The sequence below is a fragment of the Atta colombica genome, unplaced genomic scaffold (assembly GCF_001594045.1).
Source record: "Atta colombica isolate Treedump-2 unplaced genomic scaffold, Acol1.0 scaffold207, whole genome shotgun sequence".
Lineage (NCBI taxonomy): Eukaryota > Metazoa > Arthropoda > Insecta > Hymenoptera > Formicidae > Atta > Atta colombica.
The window spans coordinates 2832207-2855232 of NW_017259302.1; the positions used below are offsets into that span (position 1 = coordinate 2832207).

At 31.2% G+C, this 23026-nt stretch overlaps 3 protein-coding genes across 7 annotated transcripts in view; 2 read left to right on the forward strand and 1 right to left on the reverse strand.

Moving 5' to 3' along the window:
- The window catches only part of LOC108687433 (Down syndrome cell adhesion molecule-like protein Dscam2), an 83316-nt gene extending 81665 nt beyond the window's left edge, over positions 1-1651 (forward strand). The window contains exons 23-24 of the mRNA XM_018193186.1: positions 554-644; positions 1373-1651. Of these exons, the coding sequence (XP_018048675.1) occupies positions 554-644; positions 1373-1637 (356 nt within the window). The 3' untranslated portion in view covers positions 1638-1651. The remainder of the gene's footprint in view (positions 1-553; positions 645-1372) is intronic.
- A 2906-nt stretch (positions 1652-4557) lies between these two features.
- Positions 4558-7365, forward strand: LOC108687474 (actin-like protein 6B). The gene is made up of 6 exons (XM_018193244.1): positions 4558-4594; positions 4695-4886; positions 5659-6096; positions 6337-6677; positions 7025-7120; positions 7201-7365. The coding sequence occupies exons 1-6, from the start codon at positions 4570-4572 to the stop codon at positions 7363-7365; spliced, it is 1257 nt and encodes a 418-aa protein (XP_018048733.1). The 5' UTR covers positions 4558-4569.
- Positions 7366-9000: 1635 nt separating this feature from the next.
- Positions 9001-21297, reverse strand: LOC108687554 (battenin). 5 transcript variants are annotated; one of them, XM_018193387.1, is made up of 11 exons: positions 21220-21295; positions 21012-21044; positions 17817-17899; positions 17442-17748; positions 16198-17329; positions 13795-13949; positions 12699-12857; positions 11341-11677; positions 10890-11039; positions 10671-10811; positions 9001-10351 (listed from the first exon to the last, which is right to left on the reverse strand). In XM_018193387.1, exons 5-11 carry the CDS (start codon positions 16378-16380, stop codon positions 10211-10213), a joined length of 1266 nt encoding a protein of 421 aa, XP_018048876.1. In that variant the 5' UTR covers positions 16381-17329; positions 17442-17748; positions 17817-17899; positions 21012-21044; positions 21220-21295; the 3' UTR covers positions 9001-10210. The 5 variants fall into 5 exon arrangements, with proteins under 5 accessions (XP_018048876.1, XP_018048878.1, XP_018048874.1 ...); XM_018193389.1 differs by lacking the exon at positions 21012-21044 and having other exon boundaries at positions 17442-17642; positions 21220-21297; XM_018193385.1 differs by lacking the exon at positions 21012-21044 and having other exon boundaries at positions 21220-21297.
- Positions 21298-23026: the final 1729 nt, after the last annotated feature.

Here is a 23026-nt window from a genome sequence, read left to right on the forward strand (position 1 = left end):
ACCTCTTTCTGTTTCTCTTTCTATCTTTCTTTCTCTTTCTCTGTGTTTCTGTCTCTCTTATTCTCAGGAGTGTAGCAGTAGGATAGAAGGCAACTTATCGGATTAGAAGACTTTAGTTTTTAATTCCTTTTTTAAAATTTTTATCAGTGCGTTCTCGTTGGAGACTCAGTCCTACGATATAATTTTTGCTTTCGAAAAATCCTATATTGTAAATATTTATATATAAGCACTATATTCCGATTTCCATTTTCGCGTGGCTCGCGCCTTCCGCTGCTTCTAGTTGCAAGCACTTTCGTACTGTTGATATTGTAAACATAGAAGTTCGACGATCACGGTAACGCGTGCACGTTTGTTTTCCCGACCTAATTTTGTCTGATGCACGTATGTGTATGCGATATACGCTTCCTTGGTTGCAGTCTTGTCGCACGAACCGATTGTTATTGCATCGAACAACGTAGATCCACGATGAAGTTTCCACCGCGAAAGTGTGATTAATTATTTATTTTCGGCGAATTAGATATAAAAGACAAAGGGAAAACGTGTTTGCTTACAGACTTCCTGTACCATGGACCAGAATCTAGCACGTCTACAGAACCCTCACCGATTTTTGAGAGAAAATCGTTTCCTGGAAGGGGAAGACCCAAGTAAGCCTCATTAATCGATTATTAATCTTTTTAATCTTTTCCACGATGCTCTTGAATTTCTGATTGTTTACTCAGATATCAAAGTTTATAGTTAAATAAAGATTTACATTTAAATATGTCGTCAAATTCGATATTACATTTAAGTTTAAGATACACGATCTAAATTGATCATTGAAGTTATTTATAAACCGATAGTAAATATATTATATAGCCTGAAAGCATTTTTGGCTGACTATTTTGCCAATCGAAGGTTAGCAAAAACTGAGAAAGATGTGCATCATCGATGCAAATTGATTGTTATCAAAGATTTCCATTATCCTGTCGGACAAGCTTTTATGAAAACCTAAATTGAAAACATAGATTGAAATAAGATCTTAAAAATGATTACTTTTTTATATATATTCGTAGTGGGACGTAGAGCGTCGTTATTTCTTTGAAAAACTTAAAAATTCTTCGCCCTCAAATAACATCATTCTACGTCCCATATCTGAAAAATTAAGAATTTCTAAGATCTTGTCTCAATCTATATAGTTTTTCTGTACTTTTTCAAAAAATTTTTTTTCTGTCAGGAAACTATAATATATATATTCTTATCAACTTTTAGTTATAGACTTCTTATTAACCAAGTTTGGGTTTTAAGCCCATATCGTTAACTTTAATTGTTAATAAATTCTAAATGAAACATGTCCCACTATTTGCAAGATAAAAGAAAATCCGTTTGCATTCAGGATGTTACAGCTGGCGCGTCATACCAGCGAGGAGGCCCGTGCCAACTTCGGGCCAATCTCCGGGCTTGGCCATCCCAAGCACCAGTCGGGCAATCCCTGTGCCAATCGGGACCAGGAGCGTGACGGATCAGGAAACCTGTTCGTCCCCAAGCTGGACCCACCCTCGGGCTTCTCCGACGCGTTTGAGCTAAGCGAGGCCGAGTGCGACTTCGATCGCGGTCATAACAGCCAACGAAACGTCCGTGACTTCGTAATCGCGGTGTAAATACATGTAAAAGCCTCCGATGCGTACGCGGAAATCCCGTCGTAAGATAAAAGAGAAGAAGAGACATTAAAAGTAAATAGAAGAGAAAAGAAGAAAAATATAAAGGAAATATCACGCGAGATTTATGCAAACCGCGGTCCGTCGTTTCGTTAATGCGAATTGGCGTCTCGTATCCGATCGCCAGTCATTCAAGTGATAATTCCACGTGCTCCTTCGTCCTGCTCCCGGCCTACGTCGACGAGAACGCGTCCGTCAGCTCGACGATCACATGCTCCGTAAACTGCCACCGACGTTTCCGGCAAGATCGATCCGACGTCAAGATTATTTCTCGGCTTAAGTATTTTAGGGCTACGATTAGGCGAACGATCGCGAACGAACGCGCTGCGATCATAATAAAGTTAAGTTTAACAGAGAGACAGAGAATCTATAAGCTGCCGTTTATTGGTTCCGCTTGGTGGAACCACAAAGTTTTATGTATCGTGTCGTTCAGGTACTTGACAGAAGTACTTGAGCGGACCAGGTCGAGTTCTACATTGTTGTCTGTTCTATATCGTGGCGAAAGAAGAAGCGAACGAAGTCCCCGTGAGTCCGCGGAGCGTCTCGACGATGACGATCCGTATTAACTGCCACGTTTTATTCCGTATTCCGTGTAATAATCCTATAGTTAGTTAAAAATGGCGGCGTTATACGCGCGATCCATATCCACCTCGGATTTTTTCCCTCCACGCGACAATCTTTATATTCGAATATCTGCCTCCGATTTGCCGAAGCACACAAATACGTACACATTCCCCCATTACAATCTTCTAATTATTATAATAGCGAAAATACGACGCGAACGCGCGACGACTGTAATTAAATTGTAAAAGTCTAACGGTAACTGCCATCTTACTCTATTACGAAGCGATCAACGACTGCGAAGAGATCTATAATCGGCCGAGATACCCCGAATCGTTTTCTGATAACTGTACGTATCTCTGGCGCGAGACACTTGTACATGCATATCGAAGCGAGCAATACGCGACTTCCAAAAACATTTTTCCTTGTCTTCCAATCATTCTCGTCGATTCGATCAAACATCCATTCATCACGCCATTTTCCGCTTCTCCGCGAAGAGTGTTACCGTATATGTCTATGTAAAGAGAAAGTAACGCAATCATTCGTCGTTGTCGTCAGTGTCGTTTTAACTTATCCGTGAGAGACTGAAAAAAGCATTGTAGTTTAGGTTTACACTTGACATCTGTCATAAGAGTGATCACAGGTCTCTGTAGTTTGTGCGAAAGCTGAGCAAGTTTACAACGTCAATGAAAGGAGACGAATGTTGAGCGTAAATCTAGTCTTAGTAGACGAGTTACTAAGTAGCGTAAACGTAACGACCGAACATAATGTCTGTAAGTTGTCTATTACTACTATACCCATACATTGTACACTTCGCTCACGAATTGCCGCGTACGTCACACTCCATCCGAGACCCAGCCCCTCTCCCGACAGATAAAAGAAGAAATGAAAAGGAAGAAAACGCAAATGCGATGCCAGTCTGCGTCGATTAACGATCGACGGACCTTAAAGATGATGATGATGATGATGATGATGATAATGATAATGATGAATCTAAGAAATTATTGAGGTATACACGAGAAGAGTACTATTTCGCGAGTGTTATCGTAATCTTCGCGATACTACGTGTTGCCATCGAATCATTTTCGCCAACATGTCACCCGTTGGCTTGTTGGGTTACCGTTCATACTCGGGTGACGATTTTTCGGCCAGCCGGTTTAAGTGCCCCCATGCCTTTCCCTGTTATTTCGGCCCTCAAGTCATTCGCGCGAGGTGGAGGAAAGCGAAAGGAGTCGCCCTGTTGATGATATATCGTCTATCTTTACGACACACGAAATGATTTACCACGAAATTCGTACTATTGTGTTTTAGACGACTTTAGATTGTTTATATTCTATTTACTTTGTAAAATATACAACACTAATTCCATATTGGAAATGTGCTCGTCTCGTGCCTGTGTGTTTCTTTACCTGTCCATCTGTTTCATTACGTTCATTCAAGTTTAATCGCAAATTTATTTTGAAAATATCAAGTTAAGTTTAAAAGGGTATAAAGAGTATAAAACAGCTTTTATAAGATATAATTAAAAGGACTTCTTTTTTTAATTTTACAAAAGTATTAATTTTATCATCATTCTTTCTCTATGATGTTAATTGATACTTTTTGTTTATTTTATACATTTTTATGAAGATCAGATATTTTAACAACTTGCAAAATAGAATTAATTTTATTTATTAAAAAACATTTGATATCAATTTAGTTTTTTTAAAGATAATGAGTATTTAATTGATATGCTCGTCCCAAATCTGCGTGCCGATGCGTATATAAACAAGAACGAACAATTAATTCTATAAGCGACATGTTAAGTCGGATCTATATTAAAGCATCTACAAACGTGGATAAAAAAAATTATTTAACATAAATTTGTAACTATTTAGCATCCTTTGATAGTCGATTTTTATTTGGTGAATGACCTGATTCATAGTGTAAACATTAAAAATGTTTACAGCAGTTATTTTCATAATTTTTTCTTTTATATTAAGAGATTTGGCGATTTAATTTTAAATGAATCTATCAATTATTCTTGAGAAGATTAAATTAAATATTATAATATATTCTACAAACAGTCTTATGTTCATCGCTGTAACCAACGATTGATTAGTCTTGAGAGGATATATGCAGCAATCCTCTCAAGTCAGGCAGTGTGCGTGCGCGCGCGCGCGCGTGTGTGTGTGTGTGTGTGTGTGTGTGTGTTTGCGCGCGCGCGTGCGTATGCACGTCTACATGTGTGAGCGTATACATATTAAAGGTACATACTGCAAGGGTGAAACAGTCTACTCGGGCATGCGCCAAGTTTCCTCTCCCTTCAGATACTATGAGCGGTGGTGTCTACGGCGGTGGTAAGTACGTGCTCTGCGCTCCATAATTATTCTAACTAGAAAAAGTATATATTTATACACTACATTAATTCCACGTGGTTGTCCGCGATTATTACACCAGACGAGGTAGGTGCTATCATCTTCGACGTCGGACACCAGAGCCTCCGCGTGGGATATGGCGGCGAGGATACGCCGAAGGCCGAAATCCCGACGACCCTCGGGGTGTGGGAGGAACCCGCCGACTCCAGCGGGATTGATTGCAACAAGAAGCATTACAACGTCGACGTCACGGCTATCCAAGTGCGAAAAAAGGGTATGTTATCAAGTTTTAGTTTTTCAGACTTGCAAAAATCAAGATTAAATATAAAAATACAAAATATTAAATTAATTAAATATAATAGACATGACACTTTAAAAGCGAGAATGTTTTAGATTATCAATTTTATATTTCATATAAGGATAGTCTACGCATATAATAATACTCTTCTGCCATGACTATAATATAATTAAAGAAACCGATATTTCAATCGTTAACATTTCGGTAAATGTTACTTAAATAAAAAAGAATAAATAAAATGAATAAAATAGCGTAATAAATTATTATTACGCCTACATTATCATTATTAATAAGCCTACAAACCTTCTTTTCGTTATTAATAACTTTAATTGAATGTAGAAAATGGAATTCTTTCTACGATAAAAATCTTATAAATAAATAAATATTTTTTTCCGATGATTAGTGAAAACATAATAATAATCAACTGTAGAAATTCTCGGATTCTCTTATTTCAACAAAACTTCATATAAAATAATTTTATTTATGTAATACTTTTTTACGTAGAATTACCTTTTGATTGCACTAAAAAAATGATTTGTGATAAAATATTTTTACCTAAAATTTTAATATATATTATACAATTATTATATGATTATTATAAATATTTAATATTAAAGTAAATAATAATTCATTTATAATTAATCCCGTTTACAAAATTAATCAATGTAAGTACATTATTAATAAGTATTTATATTTTACTCACTTTGTTAGAACTTTCGTAATACTGAAAAGTCCAGTTTTGATTTAGATATGGAGATAGTGAGCCTGATGAAGGACGGTATGATCGACGATTGGGACATGTTTGAACGACTGACTGAGTATACATACAAGCAACGATTGCATGCCTTATCCGAGCATCATCCGATCCTAATGACCGAGTGTCCGTGGAACACCAGATTGAAACGCGAGAAGTTATTAGAGCTCATGTTCGAGAAGTTCAACGTGCCGGCTATGTATATCTGCAAGAATGCCGTTTTGGCTGCTTATGCAAACGGTAGATCTACGGCGATGGTCGTGGACAGCGGTGCCACACACACTAGCGCAGTGCCAGTTCACGATGGTTACGTTATCACTCAAGGAATTGTCAAGAGCCCTTTGGGTGGCGATTTCATCACTATGCAATGTAGACAGTTCTTCGAGGAGAAAGACATTGAACTGGTACCAGCTTGTCTTGTCGCCAACAAAGGTAAATAACGTTTAATTAAAAATGCTAAATATATATGTGGAAGAAATTTATATATTATACAATGACATATAACTACAGATTATTATAACTATTTCTTACAGGATAAAATATTGGCAGATTTTTAATCAAAGTTAAAAGATATAATTTATTTCAATATTTCAACTATTATATAAAGAATTCTAGTATAATTTCGAAGAATTCTAGTATAATTTCTGCTTACTAATTCATGTTTTTTTTTAGATGTAGTACGAGAGAGAGATCCTCCTCGCTGGACGAAACGACCCGGACCGCAACCATCATCGTCTTGGCTGAGTTACATGGTGCGAGAATTGCTACAGGATTTTCAGATGAACTGTTTACAAGTATCGGATAGTCCCTATGACGAAGATATGGCAAATACTCTACCCATGAAGCATTATGAATTTCCGACTGGTTACAACGATGATTTCGGATCTATAAGGCTCATGATACCCGAAGCTCTCTTCGATCCTAGTAATGTTAAGGGTGTAGGCGCGAGTATTTTAGGAGTTGGCCCTCTGGTCACCACAAGTGTCGGAATGTGCGATATGGATATCAGACCAGTATGTATCCTCACAATCAAATTTGTATTATGTATAAAAAATTTATTTTGATTAGATTGAATTAGAGTGACAATCTTCTTAAGACATTTTAAATCAATTTTGTTCACGAAAAATAACTTTGTTGGACTATCAAAATAATTACATAGAGATCTCAAACATGATGAGCAATGTTGCAAAAATTAACATTCTAGCAACAAGTTTGAGTATCTTATACAAAATTATTTTGATTCAAACAAAAAACTATTTTCAAATCTGTATTTAACTAAATTTTGAGATACTTCAGCAAAATCGTTATTTTTAAGTATGTGCATTATTATTTGTAAAATAATAAGACACTAATGTTGCAGAGTCTGTATGGCAGCGTAGTGGTGACCGGCGGCAATTCTTGTCTTCAGGGCTTCAGTGAGAGACTGAATCGGGACCTGGCCAGTAAAACCCCACCGGTAACTCGTTTTATAATTGATATTAAGTACTTATTACGAAATTTCAAATTTCTCGATTTATAATAATTTAATTTTCACAGAGTATGAGACTGAAAATAATCAGCGCAAATAGCTCAAGCGAGCGACGTTATGGTGCTTGGATTGGTGGCTCGATCCTCAGTTCTTTGGGCTCATTCCAGCAAATGTGGCTGTCGCGTCAAGAATATGAGGAATCCGGCAAACTCATTTTAGAAAGATGCGCGTAATTAAGTGATGGAGAAATTTGAAAAACGATTTTCAGTAAATTAATTTTTAATCCTCTTATTTTCGATTTTAAATTAATAATCGCTTCTCAAGTAACGCAAAAAACCTTTGAAAAATGTAAATGAAAATTTTAAGAGAAAATTATCCACACAATTAGGATATTTTTGTGATATTTTTCATTCTTTTGTATTACTTGGGTAATTTATATTGATATTGTATAATGGAAAAAGAGGGACTCATTAATTTTTTCTATCACAGATACTAATCAAATGTTTTACGCAAACATTAGAAGCAATTACGTAACAATTCACATGGCGACGGTGTAACATAAACCGCCCTCGTGAGCAACAACCATCAAACTCATTTCTGAAGCGCCTAAAGTATTATTAATAAAAACATAGAATGTGCTAAGGTTTTTCGCGATTTGTGAGAGATAATTTTTTATAGGAAAGACATTTTTATGCAGGACGTTTCCTCGTAATCTTGCACTATAATTAGTAGAAAGTGCGATTAATCAGAAACATTTGTATAACGCATAAATTGCGGATAAGCAATGTTTAATCTACAACTCGCTTAAACGCCAGTGTTAGATAAACACGTAACACACGGCTTATAAGAATACAGTTCCTAATTGCTCCGTGCTAATCTTCCATATATCGTATCTTTGAAGAAAAGAATCTTCCTGTTAAAGCCATTCCAACAAACGTAAATGGATACAATATATAATAGATTTATCGCGCAATAGATTTTTATTATTTTATTAGCTCTCTTTATTAGATATTTATTTGCTAAAAACATAAAATACTCGTTTTATATGTTGAGATAATAGAGACATATCCATCATCGCAATTGTCTTTGTTTTAAATATTTTCAAGAAAAGTAACATTATCATTATATTAAAGTAAAATAAAAATAGTAATAGCATCGTACATTCATTATTTACGTACTATTGATATAAAAATATCACACAAAAGTCACGCATTATTAATCTTAGAACTGCATACACATTTTTTGTTGCACACGTAAACTATATGCCGAGTCTCTCAAACACAGTTGAATATTTTTATATATATAGATACCTAATTCTGGGAAAGCGTATATTTTTCGACAAATCTTTTTCCAGACGATCAAAGTTCTAATCAACTTGCTAAATTAAAAAATAAATATTTAAACAAAAAGAAATTCTCAAAAATGTTAATGACGAAATCTTGTTGGATCTCGCAGATATATGTGTGTAGTTCTGGGTTTAAGAAGCTGGCGCAGATATTTTCATAAAGAAGAAATATTGCTTGAATTAAAAATCGATGGACTATTAAATGTGACAGATAGCACAATTTAAAAGAGCAGCAACTTAAAATTCTGGTAAATTAATTCTTATTTCTCAAATCACTCAGAATATTTTAATTACTACTTTTATATATTTTATTTACAACATAATTTATTCTATTTTTAATTTTGCAATTTGAAACTTACAAACAAAAAAATTTATATTTGTCGCTATTATAAATATTATATGAAGACTCTTATAATATGTTATATATCTCTTATATTAGACTCTTATAATATGTTAAGTTTGCTGCTTTCTTAAATTATATTGTTGAAACAATCATATATAGGCAAAAACAGAAAAATATTGATTATCCTGACAATTCTAAGTCACTTTATTAAAATCGACGTATATATCTATAATACTTAGAATCACATCTTTTAATCAAAAAATGTAAGAATAATCTTAATAATAGATATATCAATATATCAAAGTAGAAATGTGGTAGTTCGAACCTAGTAATTTTTATATCTAATCACAGGAGTGAGTAAGAAGATGGTGTAATCCAAGTGCGTTATTATTTCTAATTAATCGATGAGGTCAATTCGTTACAGTAGCTATTAATACTGAGATATCCTCAAATCAACGAGCGATTCTCGACAATGCGGAATCTTGAGGACGCACGAAAATACTTGCGTATCTCGTTTCATCGCAACAAAATCAGAAATATTATGGTAACGATATAAAGATCAACAACTAATAGTAATCTCAGAATATATCTCTATAATATCAGCACTAAACAAGACTACAGTACAAGTCAAAATTTAGATATTATTATAGAAGAAATATAGATTTACAGTACAATTTTCAAAATTTATACGCATATCGTGAAATAAATAGATCTATAGTACAGCAAAATCTAGGTACAGTTATTCCGAAAGAGAGAAAGAAATTCTTTCGTTCCGCAGCGAAAACACAGATGGTATTCGTGTATTATATGTTACGACGCCTATATATATTATATATATATTTAATATGCGACACACAATGTACTGCAATATGCTCTGTTCCTAATCTTTTAAACGTTTGTACCGAATAAAGCTCGGATATTTGTAATTGTAATACATTGTAATCCAAACTGCTTAGAAAGCGCTTATAATGAATCTACAATATTTCTGCGAATGACGGTCATGACTTTAAAAATATTATTTAGAAAAATCTAATAATAAATATCAATATTTATAAAATATATTAAAAATGGTAAACTATATAAAAATTTATCACCGTGCCGCCTGCATTCTGAACGTTTGCTTTATTAATATTTCCTCAAAATTTCATAGATTCGAATACTCCCACAAAGTTAAAAGTTTAACCGAACTGGAACGTTAATAATTTTATGATCTGCGAACGCGCGATTAAATAATTACATACATTTGACCTATATACAATCGTTAAATTAATAAAAGAAATGCCTCATATTCGCCGCTAATTACTGGCATGTTATGTTGAGAAACTTTTAAAAGTAAGTTTCTACGGAAACTTTGTTATCACTCAGTAGCAGACGAACCACTACGATATTTTTAACTACCTAATCGCGTCGGTTGCGGTAATTTACAAATGGCATTGTGAACAGGCATGGACAGCCAACCGGCCAACGCAATCCCGATAGAATCTGCCATCGTCGCAATTCCCAAAGAAGCTTCACGATCCACCTTCGGAATCTATAAGAGATTTCATGCCAAATTAATCTTAAGTCGTAGAAAATATTATTAGATAACATTTTTTATAAAATTGTAGAGGACGCATTATTTTTTCGCAGAATATAAATTAATGGTAATATTACATCAATATTCTAATTTCACTCAACGATATAAATGTAATACAACACATGTTGTTTGTAACAGTTACATTGCTGAAATTGTAACATTGGAAACTATAACATTAATATAAGTTATTGTTAATTTGTATTCTGCAGGTTTTGTTTGATTTGATAGTTTTTAATTTTAACTTATTTCTTAAATAAAGATGTAGCATCATTACCTCGGTCGACATTCGATAGAATGTGTTCACATACGCTCCACCGCCAAGCAGACCTTCCCACAATACAAGAGCAAAAACGATCCATATATTTGGTATGTAATAATAGAGAGTCTCGAAGAAAAAGAGAATAACGTTAAAGAACTAAAAGAAATATAATGAGTTTTAGATTGCATAATCTGTATTTTTTGTTCGACTTCCTGATTCCAGAAATTTTATTACCTGCAATACGGACATAATCCAAATTTTATTAATGGTGACCAGGTTCACCGACGACCTCGAGATAAATACACCAATTTGGTAATCCACTTGAAGCCATCTGTATTGTTCGGAATGTGTCAACCAAATATCTTTGAATTCGACAAGCTCGTACTATAAACAATGTTTCGCTTATTTAATTATGACTTCTGAAATTAATGAGTTAAATAATTTATTCGCAATGATGAAGTTGATAAGTCATAAATAATGCCTGATGATATTCCTATATTTTCCTCTTAAAAATGAAAATGGAAATTGAGTTGATTTAACAAGAGCATAAATAAACGTGGCAAAATTATATAATGTAACAAAAAGAAAAAGATTGTAGGTATATAATTAATAAGATAAGCAGAGTAAAGATATGTACATATATATATAATGAAAAAATATGAAGATTGTAGCGGATTATCATTACCAAGCCTTGATTAATGAAGTATTCAAATAGGTAAACGAGCCCAAGTGGTATCATGTACTTCAGTAAGCCAGGCACTAAATTAATCTTATCCCTGAAACTCTTTTCAGGGATCTTGATGATTTGTTCTTGACTATCAATGCCGTTCTTAGTGATTGGTATTCTGATGTGCGTCGGGTGTTTGAGGATAACCCAGAACGTGACCGCTTGCAAAAATGGCACGACCAACATGACTAGCAATGTATTCTCGATAGATAGTACCAAGGTGAGCCCAGCGTAAGATACAGCGCCGATTACCCCGGCGCCACCCGTGCCCGATGACCATGTCGAGATCACTTGCCTGCGAGAAAATTAATAGTAATTAATGATAAGAAAATTCCAAACATCTGAGAAACTGATAAAATAAAGGCTAAGAGATAGAAGTTAAAATTAATATAAGCTTATCTTACAATTTTCACATTTCAAATCATCTGACGTTAGAGCTTAATAAATAGGTTGTTCGTTATCTAATGAGTGTTTGTATTACGCGACTCTTCCGCTTTTGCATTTGTCTAAAATGACAATACATTTTGAACGACAGACAGATAATTTCTAGAAGATAATTCCTAGTGTAGGTTTTCTTATGTTTTACAAGAGAGTGATCAGTGATTAGATTATGATTAGCCGTCGTAATTGCTACTCTGTAGTTATCCACATGATTATAAACGTGATTACAAACCTATGTATATACTACAAGCTAATAATCTTTACGCGTACAATCTTTTATCTTATTTTTCTTGATATGAATCGTGCGCGATTATATTTCGTTTTCATATGCACACTTTTAGATCTGAACTCGCTGGCGTTGCATTATATATCACTATTTCTCTGATACTGTTTCAATATTTATACTACAATTCTGGAAATATATCCGCCGTCGTGGCAACAGATGACATTCTGACTCTTAAATATGCTGCCTCGTAAATTTGAGCCGAAAACTTTATGCCCTTCAATATTCTACCTTATCTATTTTAATATACGTTCAAAGTAAATTCTACACTTTTTACGTCTTTTTTTATTCCTTCTACTGTTCCCAAAGAATTACTTTCTAAAACATAGAAAATTATATTTCAAAAAGGAAATTGTCTACCTTCATTTTATACACGCATCTGTTTTAAATATAAATTACATTTATTATAATAAAATTAATATAAAAATTCTATGCAACAAGAAGCTGTTAAATCGATGATCTATATGTTTCTGCCGAGAGCTATAAGAGATTTCAGTTTCCGGTGTAAATGCAAACAAGCGAAAATGAATATAACGCATCTGTAATATGATAGTAACAAATAGACAGTAACAAATGAAATGTACACACTTACTTGGAGAACTGATTACTGTAACTGAGAAGAGTAACTTCACCTAAGCCGGAGGAAAGTGATGTTATAACGACGCCCATAATGGCGATCCATTCAGTAGTACTCAACGACACCATGAGGAATCCTGCAGCGGAAAATAACACACAGGTAGCCAGTCGAGCACTGTAATTAATGAGTCGATTGATCGATTAGCGATTGACGGTTGGGGCCGGTTGCTTGTACAACCGCGGAAAGAACTTACGCGATATCCGAGGCTCCGTTATGCGCCGGATGAGCGAAATTTTTAAAAGAGGAAAGGAAATATATCGAGAAAAAAAAGACAGAATAAAAACACTCGGATTGCACGCTCGATTTTATATTCGATTAATTTTCCATGCAATTTGTACACTTTGGACAAATCTTGAATTTTTTCTAAAAAGTGTATATGTCTTATAAAAGAAATTTATTAGTTAGATAATATTTCAAAAAATTATTTTATATAAAAATTTAAATGTACTGATAATTTTTTTACATTATATGTAAAAAAATGTACGAAAAAAATGAAGGTATTTAGAAATTAAACTATTGCTAGTTAAGTTAAATCCAGTGGGTTACGGTTTTTTTATCACTTTTGGTAATTACATTTTATCTTAAACTATACTAACATAACTAAGAGTGCACATATCATTATCAAGAACATCCAGTCGTCGCGAAGTAAATTAATCTTGGCACTTTACTTTTATTGCAGTCATCTTGAGCTATAATATTATATGAAACATTCGAGTGTGGAATCTCTGCAGATGTCAAGATAAGACATTTTAATCTTACGGAAAAGTGTTCGAATAAAATAAATTAAATTAATACAATAAATTTCACAACGTGAGGAAAATTGCGTAGAATCTGGAAGACAATAAAATATTTTGTGAAAAAAAATGAGTCACACGTTACATTCAGTTCTGTTATCACTTCAATTATTTCATAAAATTATGCATTTTATAAAAGATAATTTGTTTACTGGCTTCATTCTGACAAGTAATCTCTGAATAACGCTAAGATGCACAAGAGTGCACTTCGTAATATTAAACGCAGTTAAAAGAAAAAGAAGAAGAAAGATACTCACTGTACTAGAAATGGTAGAAATGGCGCCGTGATCTTGATTGCTAATGCTGGCAGAATGTCTGCCAAAAGTATGGCACCGGTTGAAACCGTGTTGCATGTACGAGTCGTGTTCGTCGATGTTTCGTCATTCATGTCGTTTATACTTGATGTGTCATTCTAGAAAAAGAATATTTACCATAAGAATATTTACAATTACAGTATATATTTAAAATAAAAATTAAAAAGGAAATATTTAAAACAATTAAAAAATTTTTTAAAGTATTTGAAAAAGGAGAGATTTTTCCGAAGAATTCAATTTGAATACTATCTTTACACAAATTTTTGGATTTTGGACAAATATTAAAGATCTCATCTTTCAATTTTTATTCTTTTTACAATAAGTTCGCTTCAAAATATAAAAGTAAATTTTGTTTTATGCAGTAAACAAAACGTCAAAAATAATAATGTTAATATTTTACGAGTATAATATTTTACACGTGACGAATTAATTCTTGTTACACCTGTCTGGTTTACATAACATGTCGACTATAAATACGACGCAAAAAATACTGATTGCACAACGTAATCATGTTGCTTTATCGATGATACGTTTTTTTCACTCGGAAATCCGGCCGGATGACATAAATTATTGAAATACGACGATTTTTCTCGTTTAAGAGGAAGTTGATTATTACACTATTAGAAACGGATCATTATAATGCGAATTTATCAATTTATATTGTTAAACTGCGTAAAACCGAATGATTAAATCAATTGGAATGCGCAATTTGCTAATTATAATATTGATTTACAAATCGTTAGAAAATTTTCCATAGAACTTGCACTATTTAATTACATATCAGATTGGTATCGTATATCGGCACGAATTTAATCGATAAATAAGTTGTTAAAATCATATCATTGACTAGACAAAGCATATTAATTGACATTTATTGACATTTAAACAAATTAATTGACATTTATGTTATTTGATATTTGCAAAAGATTGACTTAAGAAGAAAGATGATATCTATTATTAATATTTAATTATTAATTGTGCCAATTCAGTTGCGGTTATTTTGGCAAATGTTCGAGATTACTTTTTATATTAAAAATAACGAATGTGCAAACTAATATAACTTTTAATATTAAATTTTTAATGTTAAATTTTTAATAAAATTTTTAAACTTTTAATGTTAAATTAATTGTACATTATTAATCATCTGAAATATGAATTGTTACAATTAATTAACAAATAGATTTACTGTGTTTACCAAATAAGTAAATCGAGTAACTTCTTAATAATAATAACTTTATATGTTCTTTGTTTGCAATATTGCACTTTCAAATCTAGATTGATAAGTGGATTTATAAATAAGATATCTTAGCGAGCTCTACTAAGATATGTATTATCGTTTCTCATATTGTTCAACTAATTTCTAAAATGATGGATAAAAGATAATTTTCAAGAAAATATGGAGAGATAACTTTACATCCGATAAAAAATTATTAATTAGGTAAAAATTAATTTCACACATCTAATAAATTATCTAATAAATTATCTAATAGCTATTCATCTTTTTTTAGAATTTTTCAAGAAAAAATGATACGTAAGAATATTTCCAAAATTTAGAAAGAAAAAATACGCAAAATTAAATAAATAAAAGATCTCTGAGAATTAAAATTACAAATCATTGTTATGTTAATCTTTTGTAAATATAGCAAAACAGGTCACATTATCTCATACCGAGATGAACTTGATTCTTATTGTCAATCTATTGTTATTATAACTATTGTTATCTGGAACAGACAACAATATGAGATCATCCATAAAATAATAGGTCTGTTTTTTATCAAAGAATTCTTTGAATTGTTACACATGATGAATAAGAATGAAGTGAAAGGAACTATATCTGTTTCACTTCAACTTATTGCATTGTGTACACCAATTCAGAGAATTTTTCCATCAAGAATAAGCTTAATATCATCTTTATCTGAATTTCAAAGATTAATCTCAAATATTCCATTAACTCTTAAAAATTTATTAGAGAATAAATGTTCCGAATATATAACTTTATGATAACTTAATCTTATCTAATTATATTTATTTTGGAACACTTTCATATGTAATTTTCTTAAATAATGTTAGAATTTTAATCCAAAAAATAATTATAATTTTAAATTAAAATAATTATTTCTTTTTATAAACAAGAAAAAAGAGAAAATCATGAAAAGGTATTCAATTTGTATTTTAATATTAAAAGTATTATAAATAATTTGTTAAGTTATTGATTCTAATTTAAGAATATAATTTTATGTGATATAATTTTTAAATTTTATTTTCTCCAAAAATTCTGTCAGATTTAAAGAGAAGCTTCCAACTTTTTTCACGCGATAAATAATCAAGAATCATATGACTACTCACTTGCTCACCGAATTTGCTCTGTAAAATGTCGTGAGCCGCGCTGAGCATCACGACATAGCCGTAATTGTTGCATAAACCTAGGATCCAGAATGCTATGAGATTGCGCCATTGTACCTTCTTCAAGATAGCTTCCTCATCAAAAAAATTCTTAGTCTGCGAAATTGTCAGAATATTTTTATTCATTTTGAAATTTCGAGAAGGATACTTTTTTGCTTCTATTGATCTGATCTTACTCCGCTTTCTTTCTTGTTTTTTTAAATTTTATCAATCGTCGTTTTTCTTCTTTATTTATTTCGTTCGGTCTTCTTTTCTGTGTCGTCTTTCTTTTTTCCTTGTTACTTTAAAGTAACCGTTCCTGTTCTTTTCTTTATCTTTTTCTTGGAATATGTGCACACCTGCTAAATCGGTTTGCTATCGGTTGTAGTGTCGTTTTCCTTTTTTTTTTTGCTCTATCGGTCTATCTCTTTCTTACTTTCCCTTTTTCACTCTCCGTTGCTTCGCTTATTCTATAGTTATCACCGTCTCTTCGATTTCCCTTGATCGAGCAATTGACTTAGCAGCTGCTTCTCTTTTAGACTAAATTTAGCGTTCAGACTTAAAAGAACTTTTTGTTGATAATCGCAGAATATAACATGAGAATAATTTATATGTTCAACATAAACGTTGTTTGGCTCATGTGTAGTCAGTTAGTAATTAATATCGATTCGTTGCTTTATTACAGTGAATTATTCGCATAAAACAGAGCGTTAAGTGCAATGTAGTTCGTTTTTCGCAAAGAAAAAGAGATTATTTCGCTCTAATTAAAAATACGGTGACTATATATTGTTTCTATCGATTCTGTAAATCCTGTATTGGTCTGCCTTTTACAATAATCGATTTAAATCACAGTAATTTAGGAGGTTGCTGATAAAAAAATCACATGAAATGGAACACAGTCCCTTTTTCTTCGTAATTGAGAGAATCTTCTTGCAATGAAGAAAAATACATATTATCTCAGTTGATTCTGCAACGAGTTCTCCAATGGCTTCTGTATGTTGATGAATATGAAAATACCTCAGTTACTAATGAATCATTCACAGAACGCGTGATAACAATAAGTTCAATGTCTTCCTTCATAAACAGAGAAAATATTCTATTCGAAAATAAATATTAGATTAATACCACAAATACTTCAATTTCGTCAATATTTATCAGATATTCTCTTGATATTTAATCGAGAACGTAACAAAATATAACTTTCTTACAAGTTGCGTTTTCCTTTGAGACTTTATTATATAAATCCATGACCTATGATGCGCTGGATACACTTTGCTCGAGAATAACGCCAGTCTGCAATTTCTACCTTCAGTTCCCTTCTCCCTCTACAGTACATGCACTCAGGTTTTGAGAAACTTCTTCAATCTTCCTTCTCCAACTTTTCCTTTTATCGCTCGCGCATTTAAATTCTGTCACAAATGCGCTTCTTTTAGAATACTAGGATAATAGATTGTTGACACCGAATTTAAAATTGTGCTCCTCGCAGTTTTCTCGATAGATAAATGGCGCTTATTTCTATTTTGGAATTGTGTAATCAGGTTAAAAAAACTTGAGGAACAAACAATGATTGAAGATCACCTTACCGCTTAATTTGAATATCTCTAATGAGTGAACTTTCCTCTCAAATGCAGGTTTTGCGTAGAGCAAATCCTTCGAAATTCAGCGACTGTTAATGAAAAAGGTAGAATGAGATAATTACAATTATGCTGATTAGACAATAGTAAGTAATTGCTGATGAATTAAAAAAAAATAATATATATGCATGCTCAAGATAGAAATAGTGCATTAATATTTATGGCTATTTTAAAGATAACAAATATTTTACATGTGCATTATGTTGTATAAAATATGTATAAATATATCATTTTAATACTTTATAATATATCATTTTAATACTTTATATTATTTTTAATCATATATTTATATCTCTTACTCAGATTCTTGCATAAATTTGCATATTCAACGATCACCTCTATGTCTAATACTTTCAAGTGCCTCCATTTAAATTACACTAAACTGCATTTTCTACGCTACTATTCAAGGATAAAATTATCGCGCATTTTCGCACAGACAGACATGAGGAAACCCAAGATTATCTTATGTATTATTCGTGGAATTCGCGCTATTTAAGTTCCGTAACATTTGAATAAGCATGAATAATTTAATCTGGAAATTCACATGCATTTTATGAAAATGAATCTCGAAGAATTTCAAATTGTTTTATACAATTTTTTACAAGATGATATTTACAAAAACTGTATTTTTTGCGAAACGATGCTTTCGTCATTTAAAATGACACGTACAAAATCATAAATTGAAGATACAGGCACGCATATTATAATAAAAATACGCATGTAATATAACTTATAAGACACTGATGTAAGACATTATAAGATAACATTTTGAATATAGGAATACTCCAAAACTTTCCAATACTCACTTTTTTAAAAATATTTCTGCAATAATTTTATCATTATTTTATTAATATATGATTGTATGATATATAAGCAAACATACTTTTCCAATAAAATGCAAATTTAAACTTTAAACTAGAAGAAATATATCGTCTATCTATTCTTTCTTTTTTTTTTTATTTGTCAATACTTCTGCGTAAACTTTTCCACTATCTTCCATATTTATTATACACGCAATTGTGTCGTAACAAACAGCACAGATTGCAAAACATGTTATCTAAGAAAAGAAACAACACAAAAATGAGCAAAATAGACATTCCTGAAATGATTTTTGTTTGTAACAAAGCACCTATTATGGTTGTTGAAAACAGAATGAGAGATAATAAAACAACAAATGCATTTTGGCATAATTTTTTTTTGCTTTAAACGTCGATGATTTAAATCTCTAATTTTTAAATCTTTTCTTAGCACGGAATAAAAATAAAGTAAGTCATATGTTCATTTTGTTATCTCATATTTCTCAAGAGGTTATTGTATTCATTTTTTTATTTGTCAGTCATATTTTTATGCCGTTAATTTTTTTTTTTAAGTAATCTATTTCCGAATGACTTCCCACATTTCCGATGTCAATCCACGCGCTTTATCACGACTCACATCCGCTACGGATAACGATTCGCTGCACAGTTTACATGCAATGACTTTTTGACACACGACTGACGTATATTTCGTACGCGATTACAACTGATCCATCTTCAACAATATTCACCCGATTGTGCAATATAATCGCGACATTATTATTATATTGAGAAAGGAAACCTACTAAAGCGAAACTCAATCAAATGAAATCCTCAAGCCCGAACAAATCGGTTAAATAAATAAATAAATAAATTTAGTCTTAGTACTAACACTTTGGACTGGATTCCGTATGATCGTTGAAATGCAATTCACTTTCCTATTGTACTGCAATTTGTTCAAGGGCCATGACTATTATTTAAACGATTTTATTTACGTACGAAGTTCTTTCTCGGTGCATATTGACTTCCACTTCAATTATTTAAAAACATCGCTTGCGATAAGACAAGCTATGTAATTTTATTTCTTCTAATGAAAAGATACTATTGATGTCAACAAAATCGAATAAAATATAATCTATATAATATTACTAATAACAAAATGTATATAAAATTAATAATATAATAATTTTCCTTTATCACCAAAGTGTTAAATCAAATTACAACTGAAAAGACTTAAAGCGTTTTACTAATGAAATTGATCCTAAATGGTTTTACTTTATAATAACTAGCATCTAGTATTACAAGCTTTGTATAGCATTACAAATCTAGTATTACTATGTATATAGTCTTTGTAAAACAGAGATTTATTATTAGTCGACAAGGTATGCCGAGTCCACGGTGACGACTTAAATAGATCGGACTGACTGGAATACTATGTCTGCGTTCCACTTAACGTTCGCGAGGATCGTTTGTTTTTGTTTAACATTTGATAAACGACAAAGAAATGATTCCATGAGATATGTTCCTGTGAGTATGACTCATGATTGAGACTGCACTTTTATCGTTTTGCTCTTAAACCATTCTATTAAATTTAATAATAACGCATGGCAGAAGATATTTGTTCATATAAGCAATCGAAATAACTCAAACATAAATGCAGTCGTCCATACTAATTAATTATTTTTTAAATATTTTTTATATAATAATAATACAAGTACAATTGTATTTTACACTGAATATAAATCTTTATAGGATTTGAATGGAAATTAGAACATCTGTAGAAAAAATATGAAGAAAGCGTGACGAATGTCTACTGTGTTCAGTTAACTTCTAATTATAGTAATATAATCTAAACTATTGTTTCTATAATGAAATCACGAATGATACTTAATTGAAAACGATAATTAAATTTTGTATTATCTGTGTGATATAGTTACATTCAAGATTTATAATTAGGGCAGTATATACTAATGTTCATGTTAGTTATCTTTCTTTTTCTCAAGATAGAAAAAGAAAGATAATAGTCGTGAATGACATATCACAAGTCAAAGCCCAAAATTACAAATCGTGGACTATAAAAAACTTTATTATGGTTAATCTTTTTATATAAAAATTAATCTTTTAAAATTAATCTTTTAATATAAAAAAGGAGTTTTATTATAATTCAATTTAAATATCAAATATTATTGCAATATATGAAAGTTTTTATATAATAAGATATAATTATGATTAGAACAAAGAATTAACTTAAACTTTGCACATTATAGAGTAATAGAGATTAAATATATGTAACAGAGTCTTTTTTTCTTAATGTAATGTATAGTTTTCAAGTAATCGCGAGAATACTCACGCAAAGAATCCAGTAAGAGATAGATTGAAGAATCTGTTATACAATAATTTTTATCACAAATACAATCACAATATAAAAGTAAGTCATAATGGTCTCTAAAACGGCAGCGTGCAACTCCAAATCGATAATTAGCAAATATTAGCAAAAAGACTGAATGATTGTTGTCCAAAAAAAAATCACAAAGTATCTTGAGAAATAATTTAATCACCGTCAAACTTCGATATTACGATCGATAGATACATAAAACCCGCAGTCGGTATACCATGGCTCTCACGACGACTTTCAGTTCCAGAATAAATGAATTCTTAACGAAATCGGTAGATATACCGTCGACGTAAGCGCAACCACTCAGTGGATTGGCAACGGCATTGCGATTCTGAGTCATTCAGACTCGAGCTGCTGTTTAGTCAACTCCTGACCATCGAGCTGGTCGGAACTTATCTGTCAATAACGATAATGCAAACAAGAGAAAAAATTTTTGTAGTAATTAATAAAAAATTCTTTTAAAAGATAATTATGCGTAACAAAATGCGTAACAAAATGCGTAACAAAACATGTACTAAAATTTAATTAACAAAAAATAATAATAAAGTTAGGCAATAAAGATAAAAGAGAGAAAAGGCAAAAAGTATTTTATTGATTCCTGAAAAAATGTTAATAAAAATAAAAAAATACAAAATTAAATCAAAAAAAGCAAAAAAAAAGAAATAATTAAGGAAAAATGAAAATAATGTTTTCAATAAAATTAAGTAATAAATGAAATAGAATTAAAAAACAAAGAAATAATGTGTAAAACTTATTTTTTTAAGAAAATGTAATGTTGACTCAATCTAATAAATTATTGCAAATATTTATAACAATGTTACTTCAAATTTATGATTCAACCTGATTTTATGATTCAGCCCGAATCATAAATTTAGGCTTTATATTTGTGAAAATAAATGTGCACGTTTCTTTAAGAGAATTCTTATTTCTTACACATTATACTATAAAGATATCATTTAATACATCTTGTATATGAGAAAGATAACAATTGATGTCAGTCATCGATTACTCATTGTTATCATGCTTCAAAGAAGCGACAATATGATAAAACATGAAATGATGTTTCAATAAAAACATATTTGTGCGGCTAATAAATAACATTTTAATAAAAGATAAGAAATAAAATAATATATTCTTCTTGCCTTTATTACGAAATTCGAAAATTACACAATTGAGTATGAAAAACATTGTGAATCTACTTGTGCAGCGAAGTTAAGATTTTGACTAATGATTTTATCACGGAATAATAATTTTTACCTTTTTATATTAGTATGATCGAAAAGTATCAACGTGGCATTGTAATATTATCAATTCAATGACATTTCCTAGAGAAAAAAAGAGGGCCATGGTTCACTAAGAACCTTCGGCGACATGTATCACATTGTATGCATGTTGTTAAGATGAACTCAATTAATTAAAGTAAGCTCATCTCTTCATTTTCTTACAGCGTGTAAGCCTCGCTGTAAAAAAGGAATGATTATTATTCTCTCATTATCTCATTATTATTATTTACTAGTCGAAAAGATTAACATTTTTTAATCGAGAAATTTAATTCAAGAAATAAATTAAATATTTTTAAGTAGTTATAACAAAATTTTACTCGTATATATTTATGCTTTTAATTTTTCAAATAATAAACTTTAATTTAAACCGACATATCTACAAGCACTTCCGATGAGATTAATAAAATTGATAATTAATGTAATAACAATATTACATACAATGATTATTTTTATTATTAAAAGATTATTATTAAAAGATCAATATACATAATCAAAGGAGTTATATATATTGACATCGTCAAAATATCGTCATACGATAACTCCTTTTTTTTTTAATGTGAGATCAGCCTCCAAAATGATGCAATATTTATTAAGCAATAAATTCTTGAAACATGTTTTTGTCTCTAACATATTAATTAATATCATAAATTTTTAATTAATTTGTTCTAATTATTTTTATATTTATGT

Coding starts and splice junctions, on each gene's coding strand:
- LOC108687474 (XM_018193244.1), top strand. CDS start 4,570: ATGAGCGGTGGTGTCTACGGCGGTG. Junction 4,595..4,694: donor CGGTGGTGTCTACGGCGGTG/GTAAGTACGTGC, acceptor TTATTACACCAG/ACGAGGTAGGTGCTATCATC. Junction 6,097..6,336: donor TTGTCTTGTCGCCAACAAAG/GTAAATAACGTT, acceptor GTTTTTTTTTAG/ATGTAGTACGAGAGAGAGAT.
- LOC108687554 (XM_018193389.1), bottom strand. CDS start 16,380: ATGAATAAAAATATTCTGACAATTTCGCAGACTAAGAATTTTTTTGAT. Junction 12,858..13,794: donor TTTCTACCATTTCTAGTACA/GTGAGTATCTTT, acceptor CATTAATTACAG/TGCTCGACTGGCTACCTGTG. Junction 10,352..10,670: donor TCTATCGAATGTCGACCGAG/GTAATGATGCTA, acceptor AATCTCTTATAG/ATTCCGAAGGTGGATCGTGA.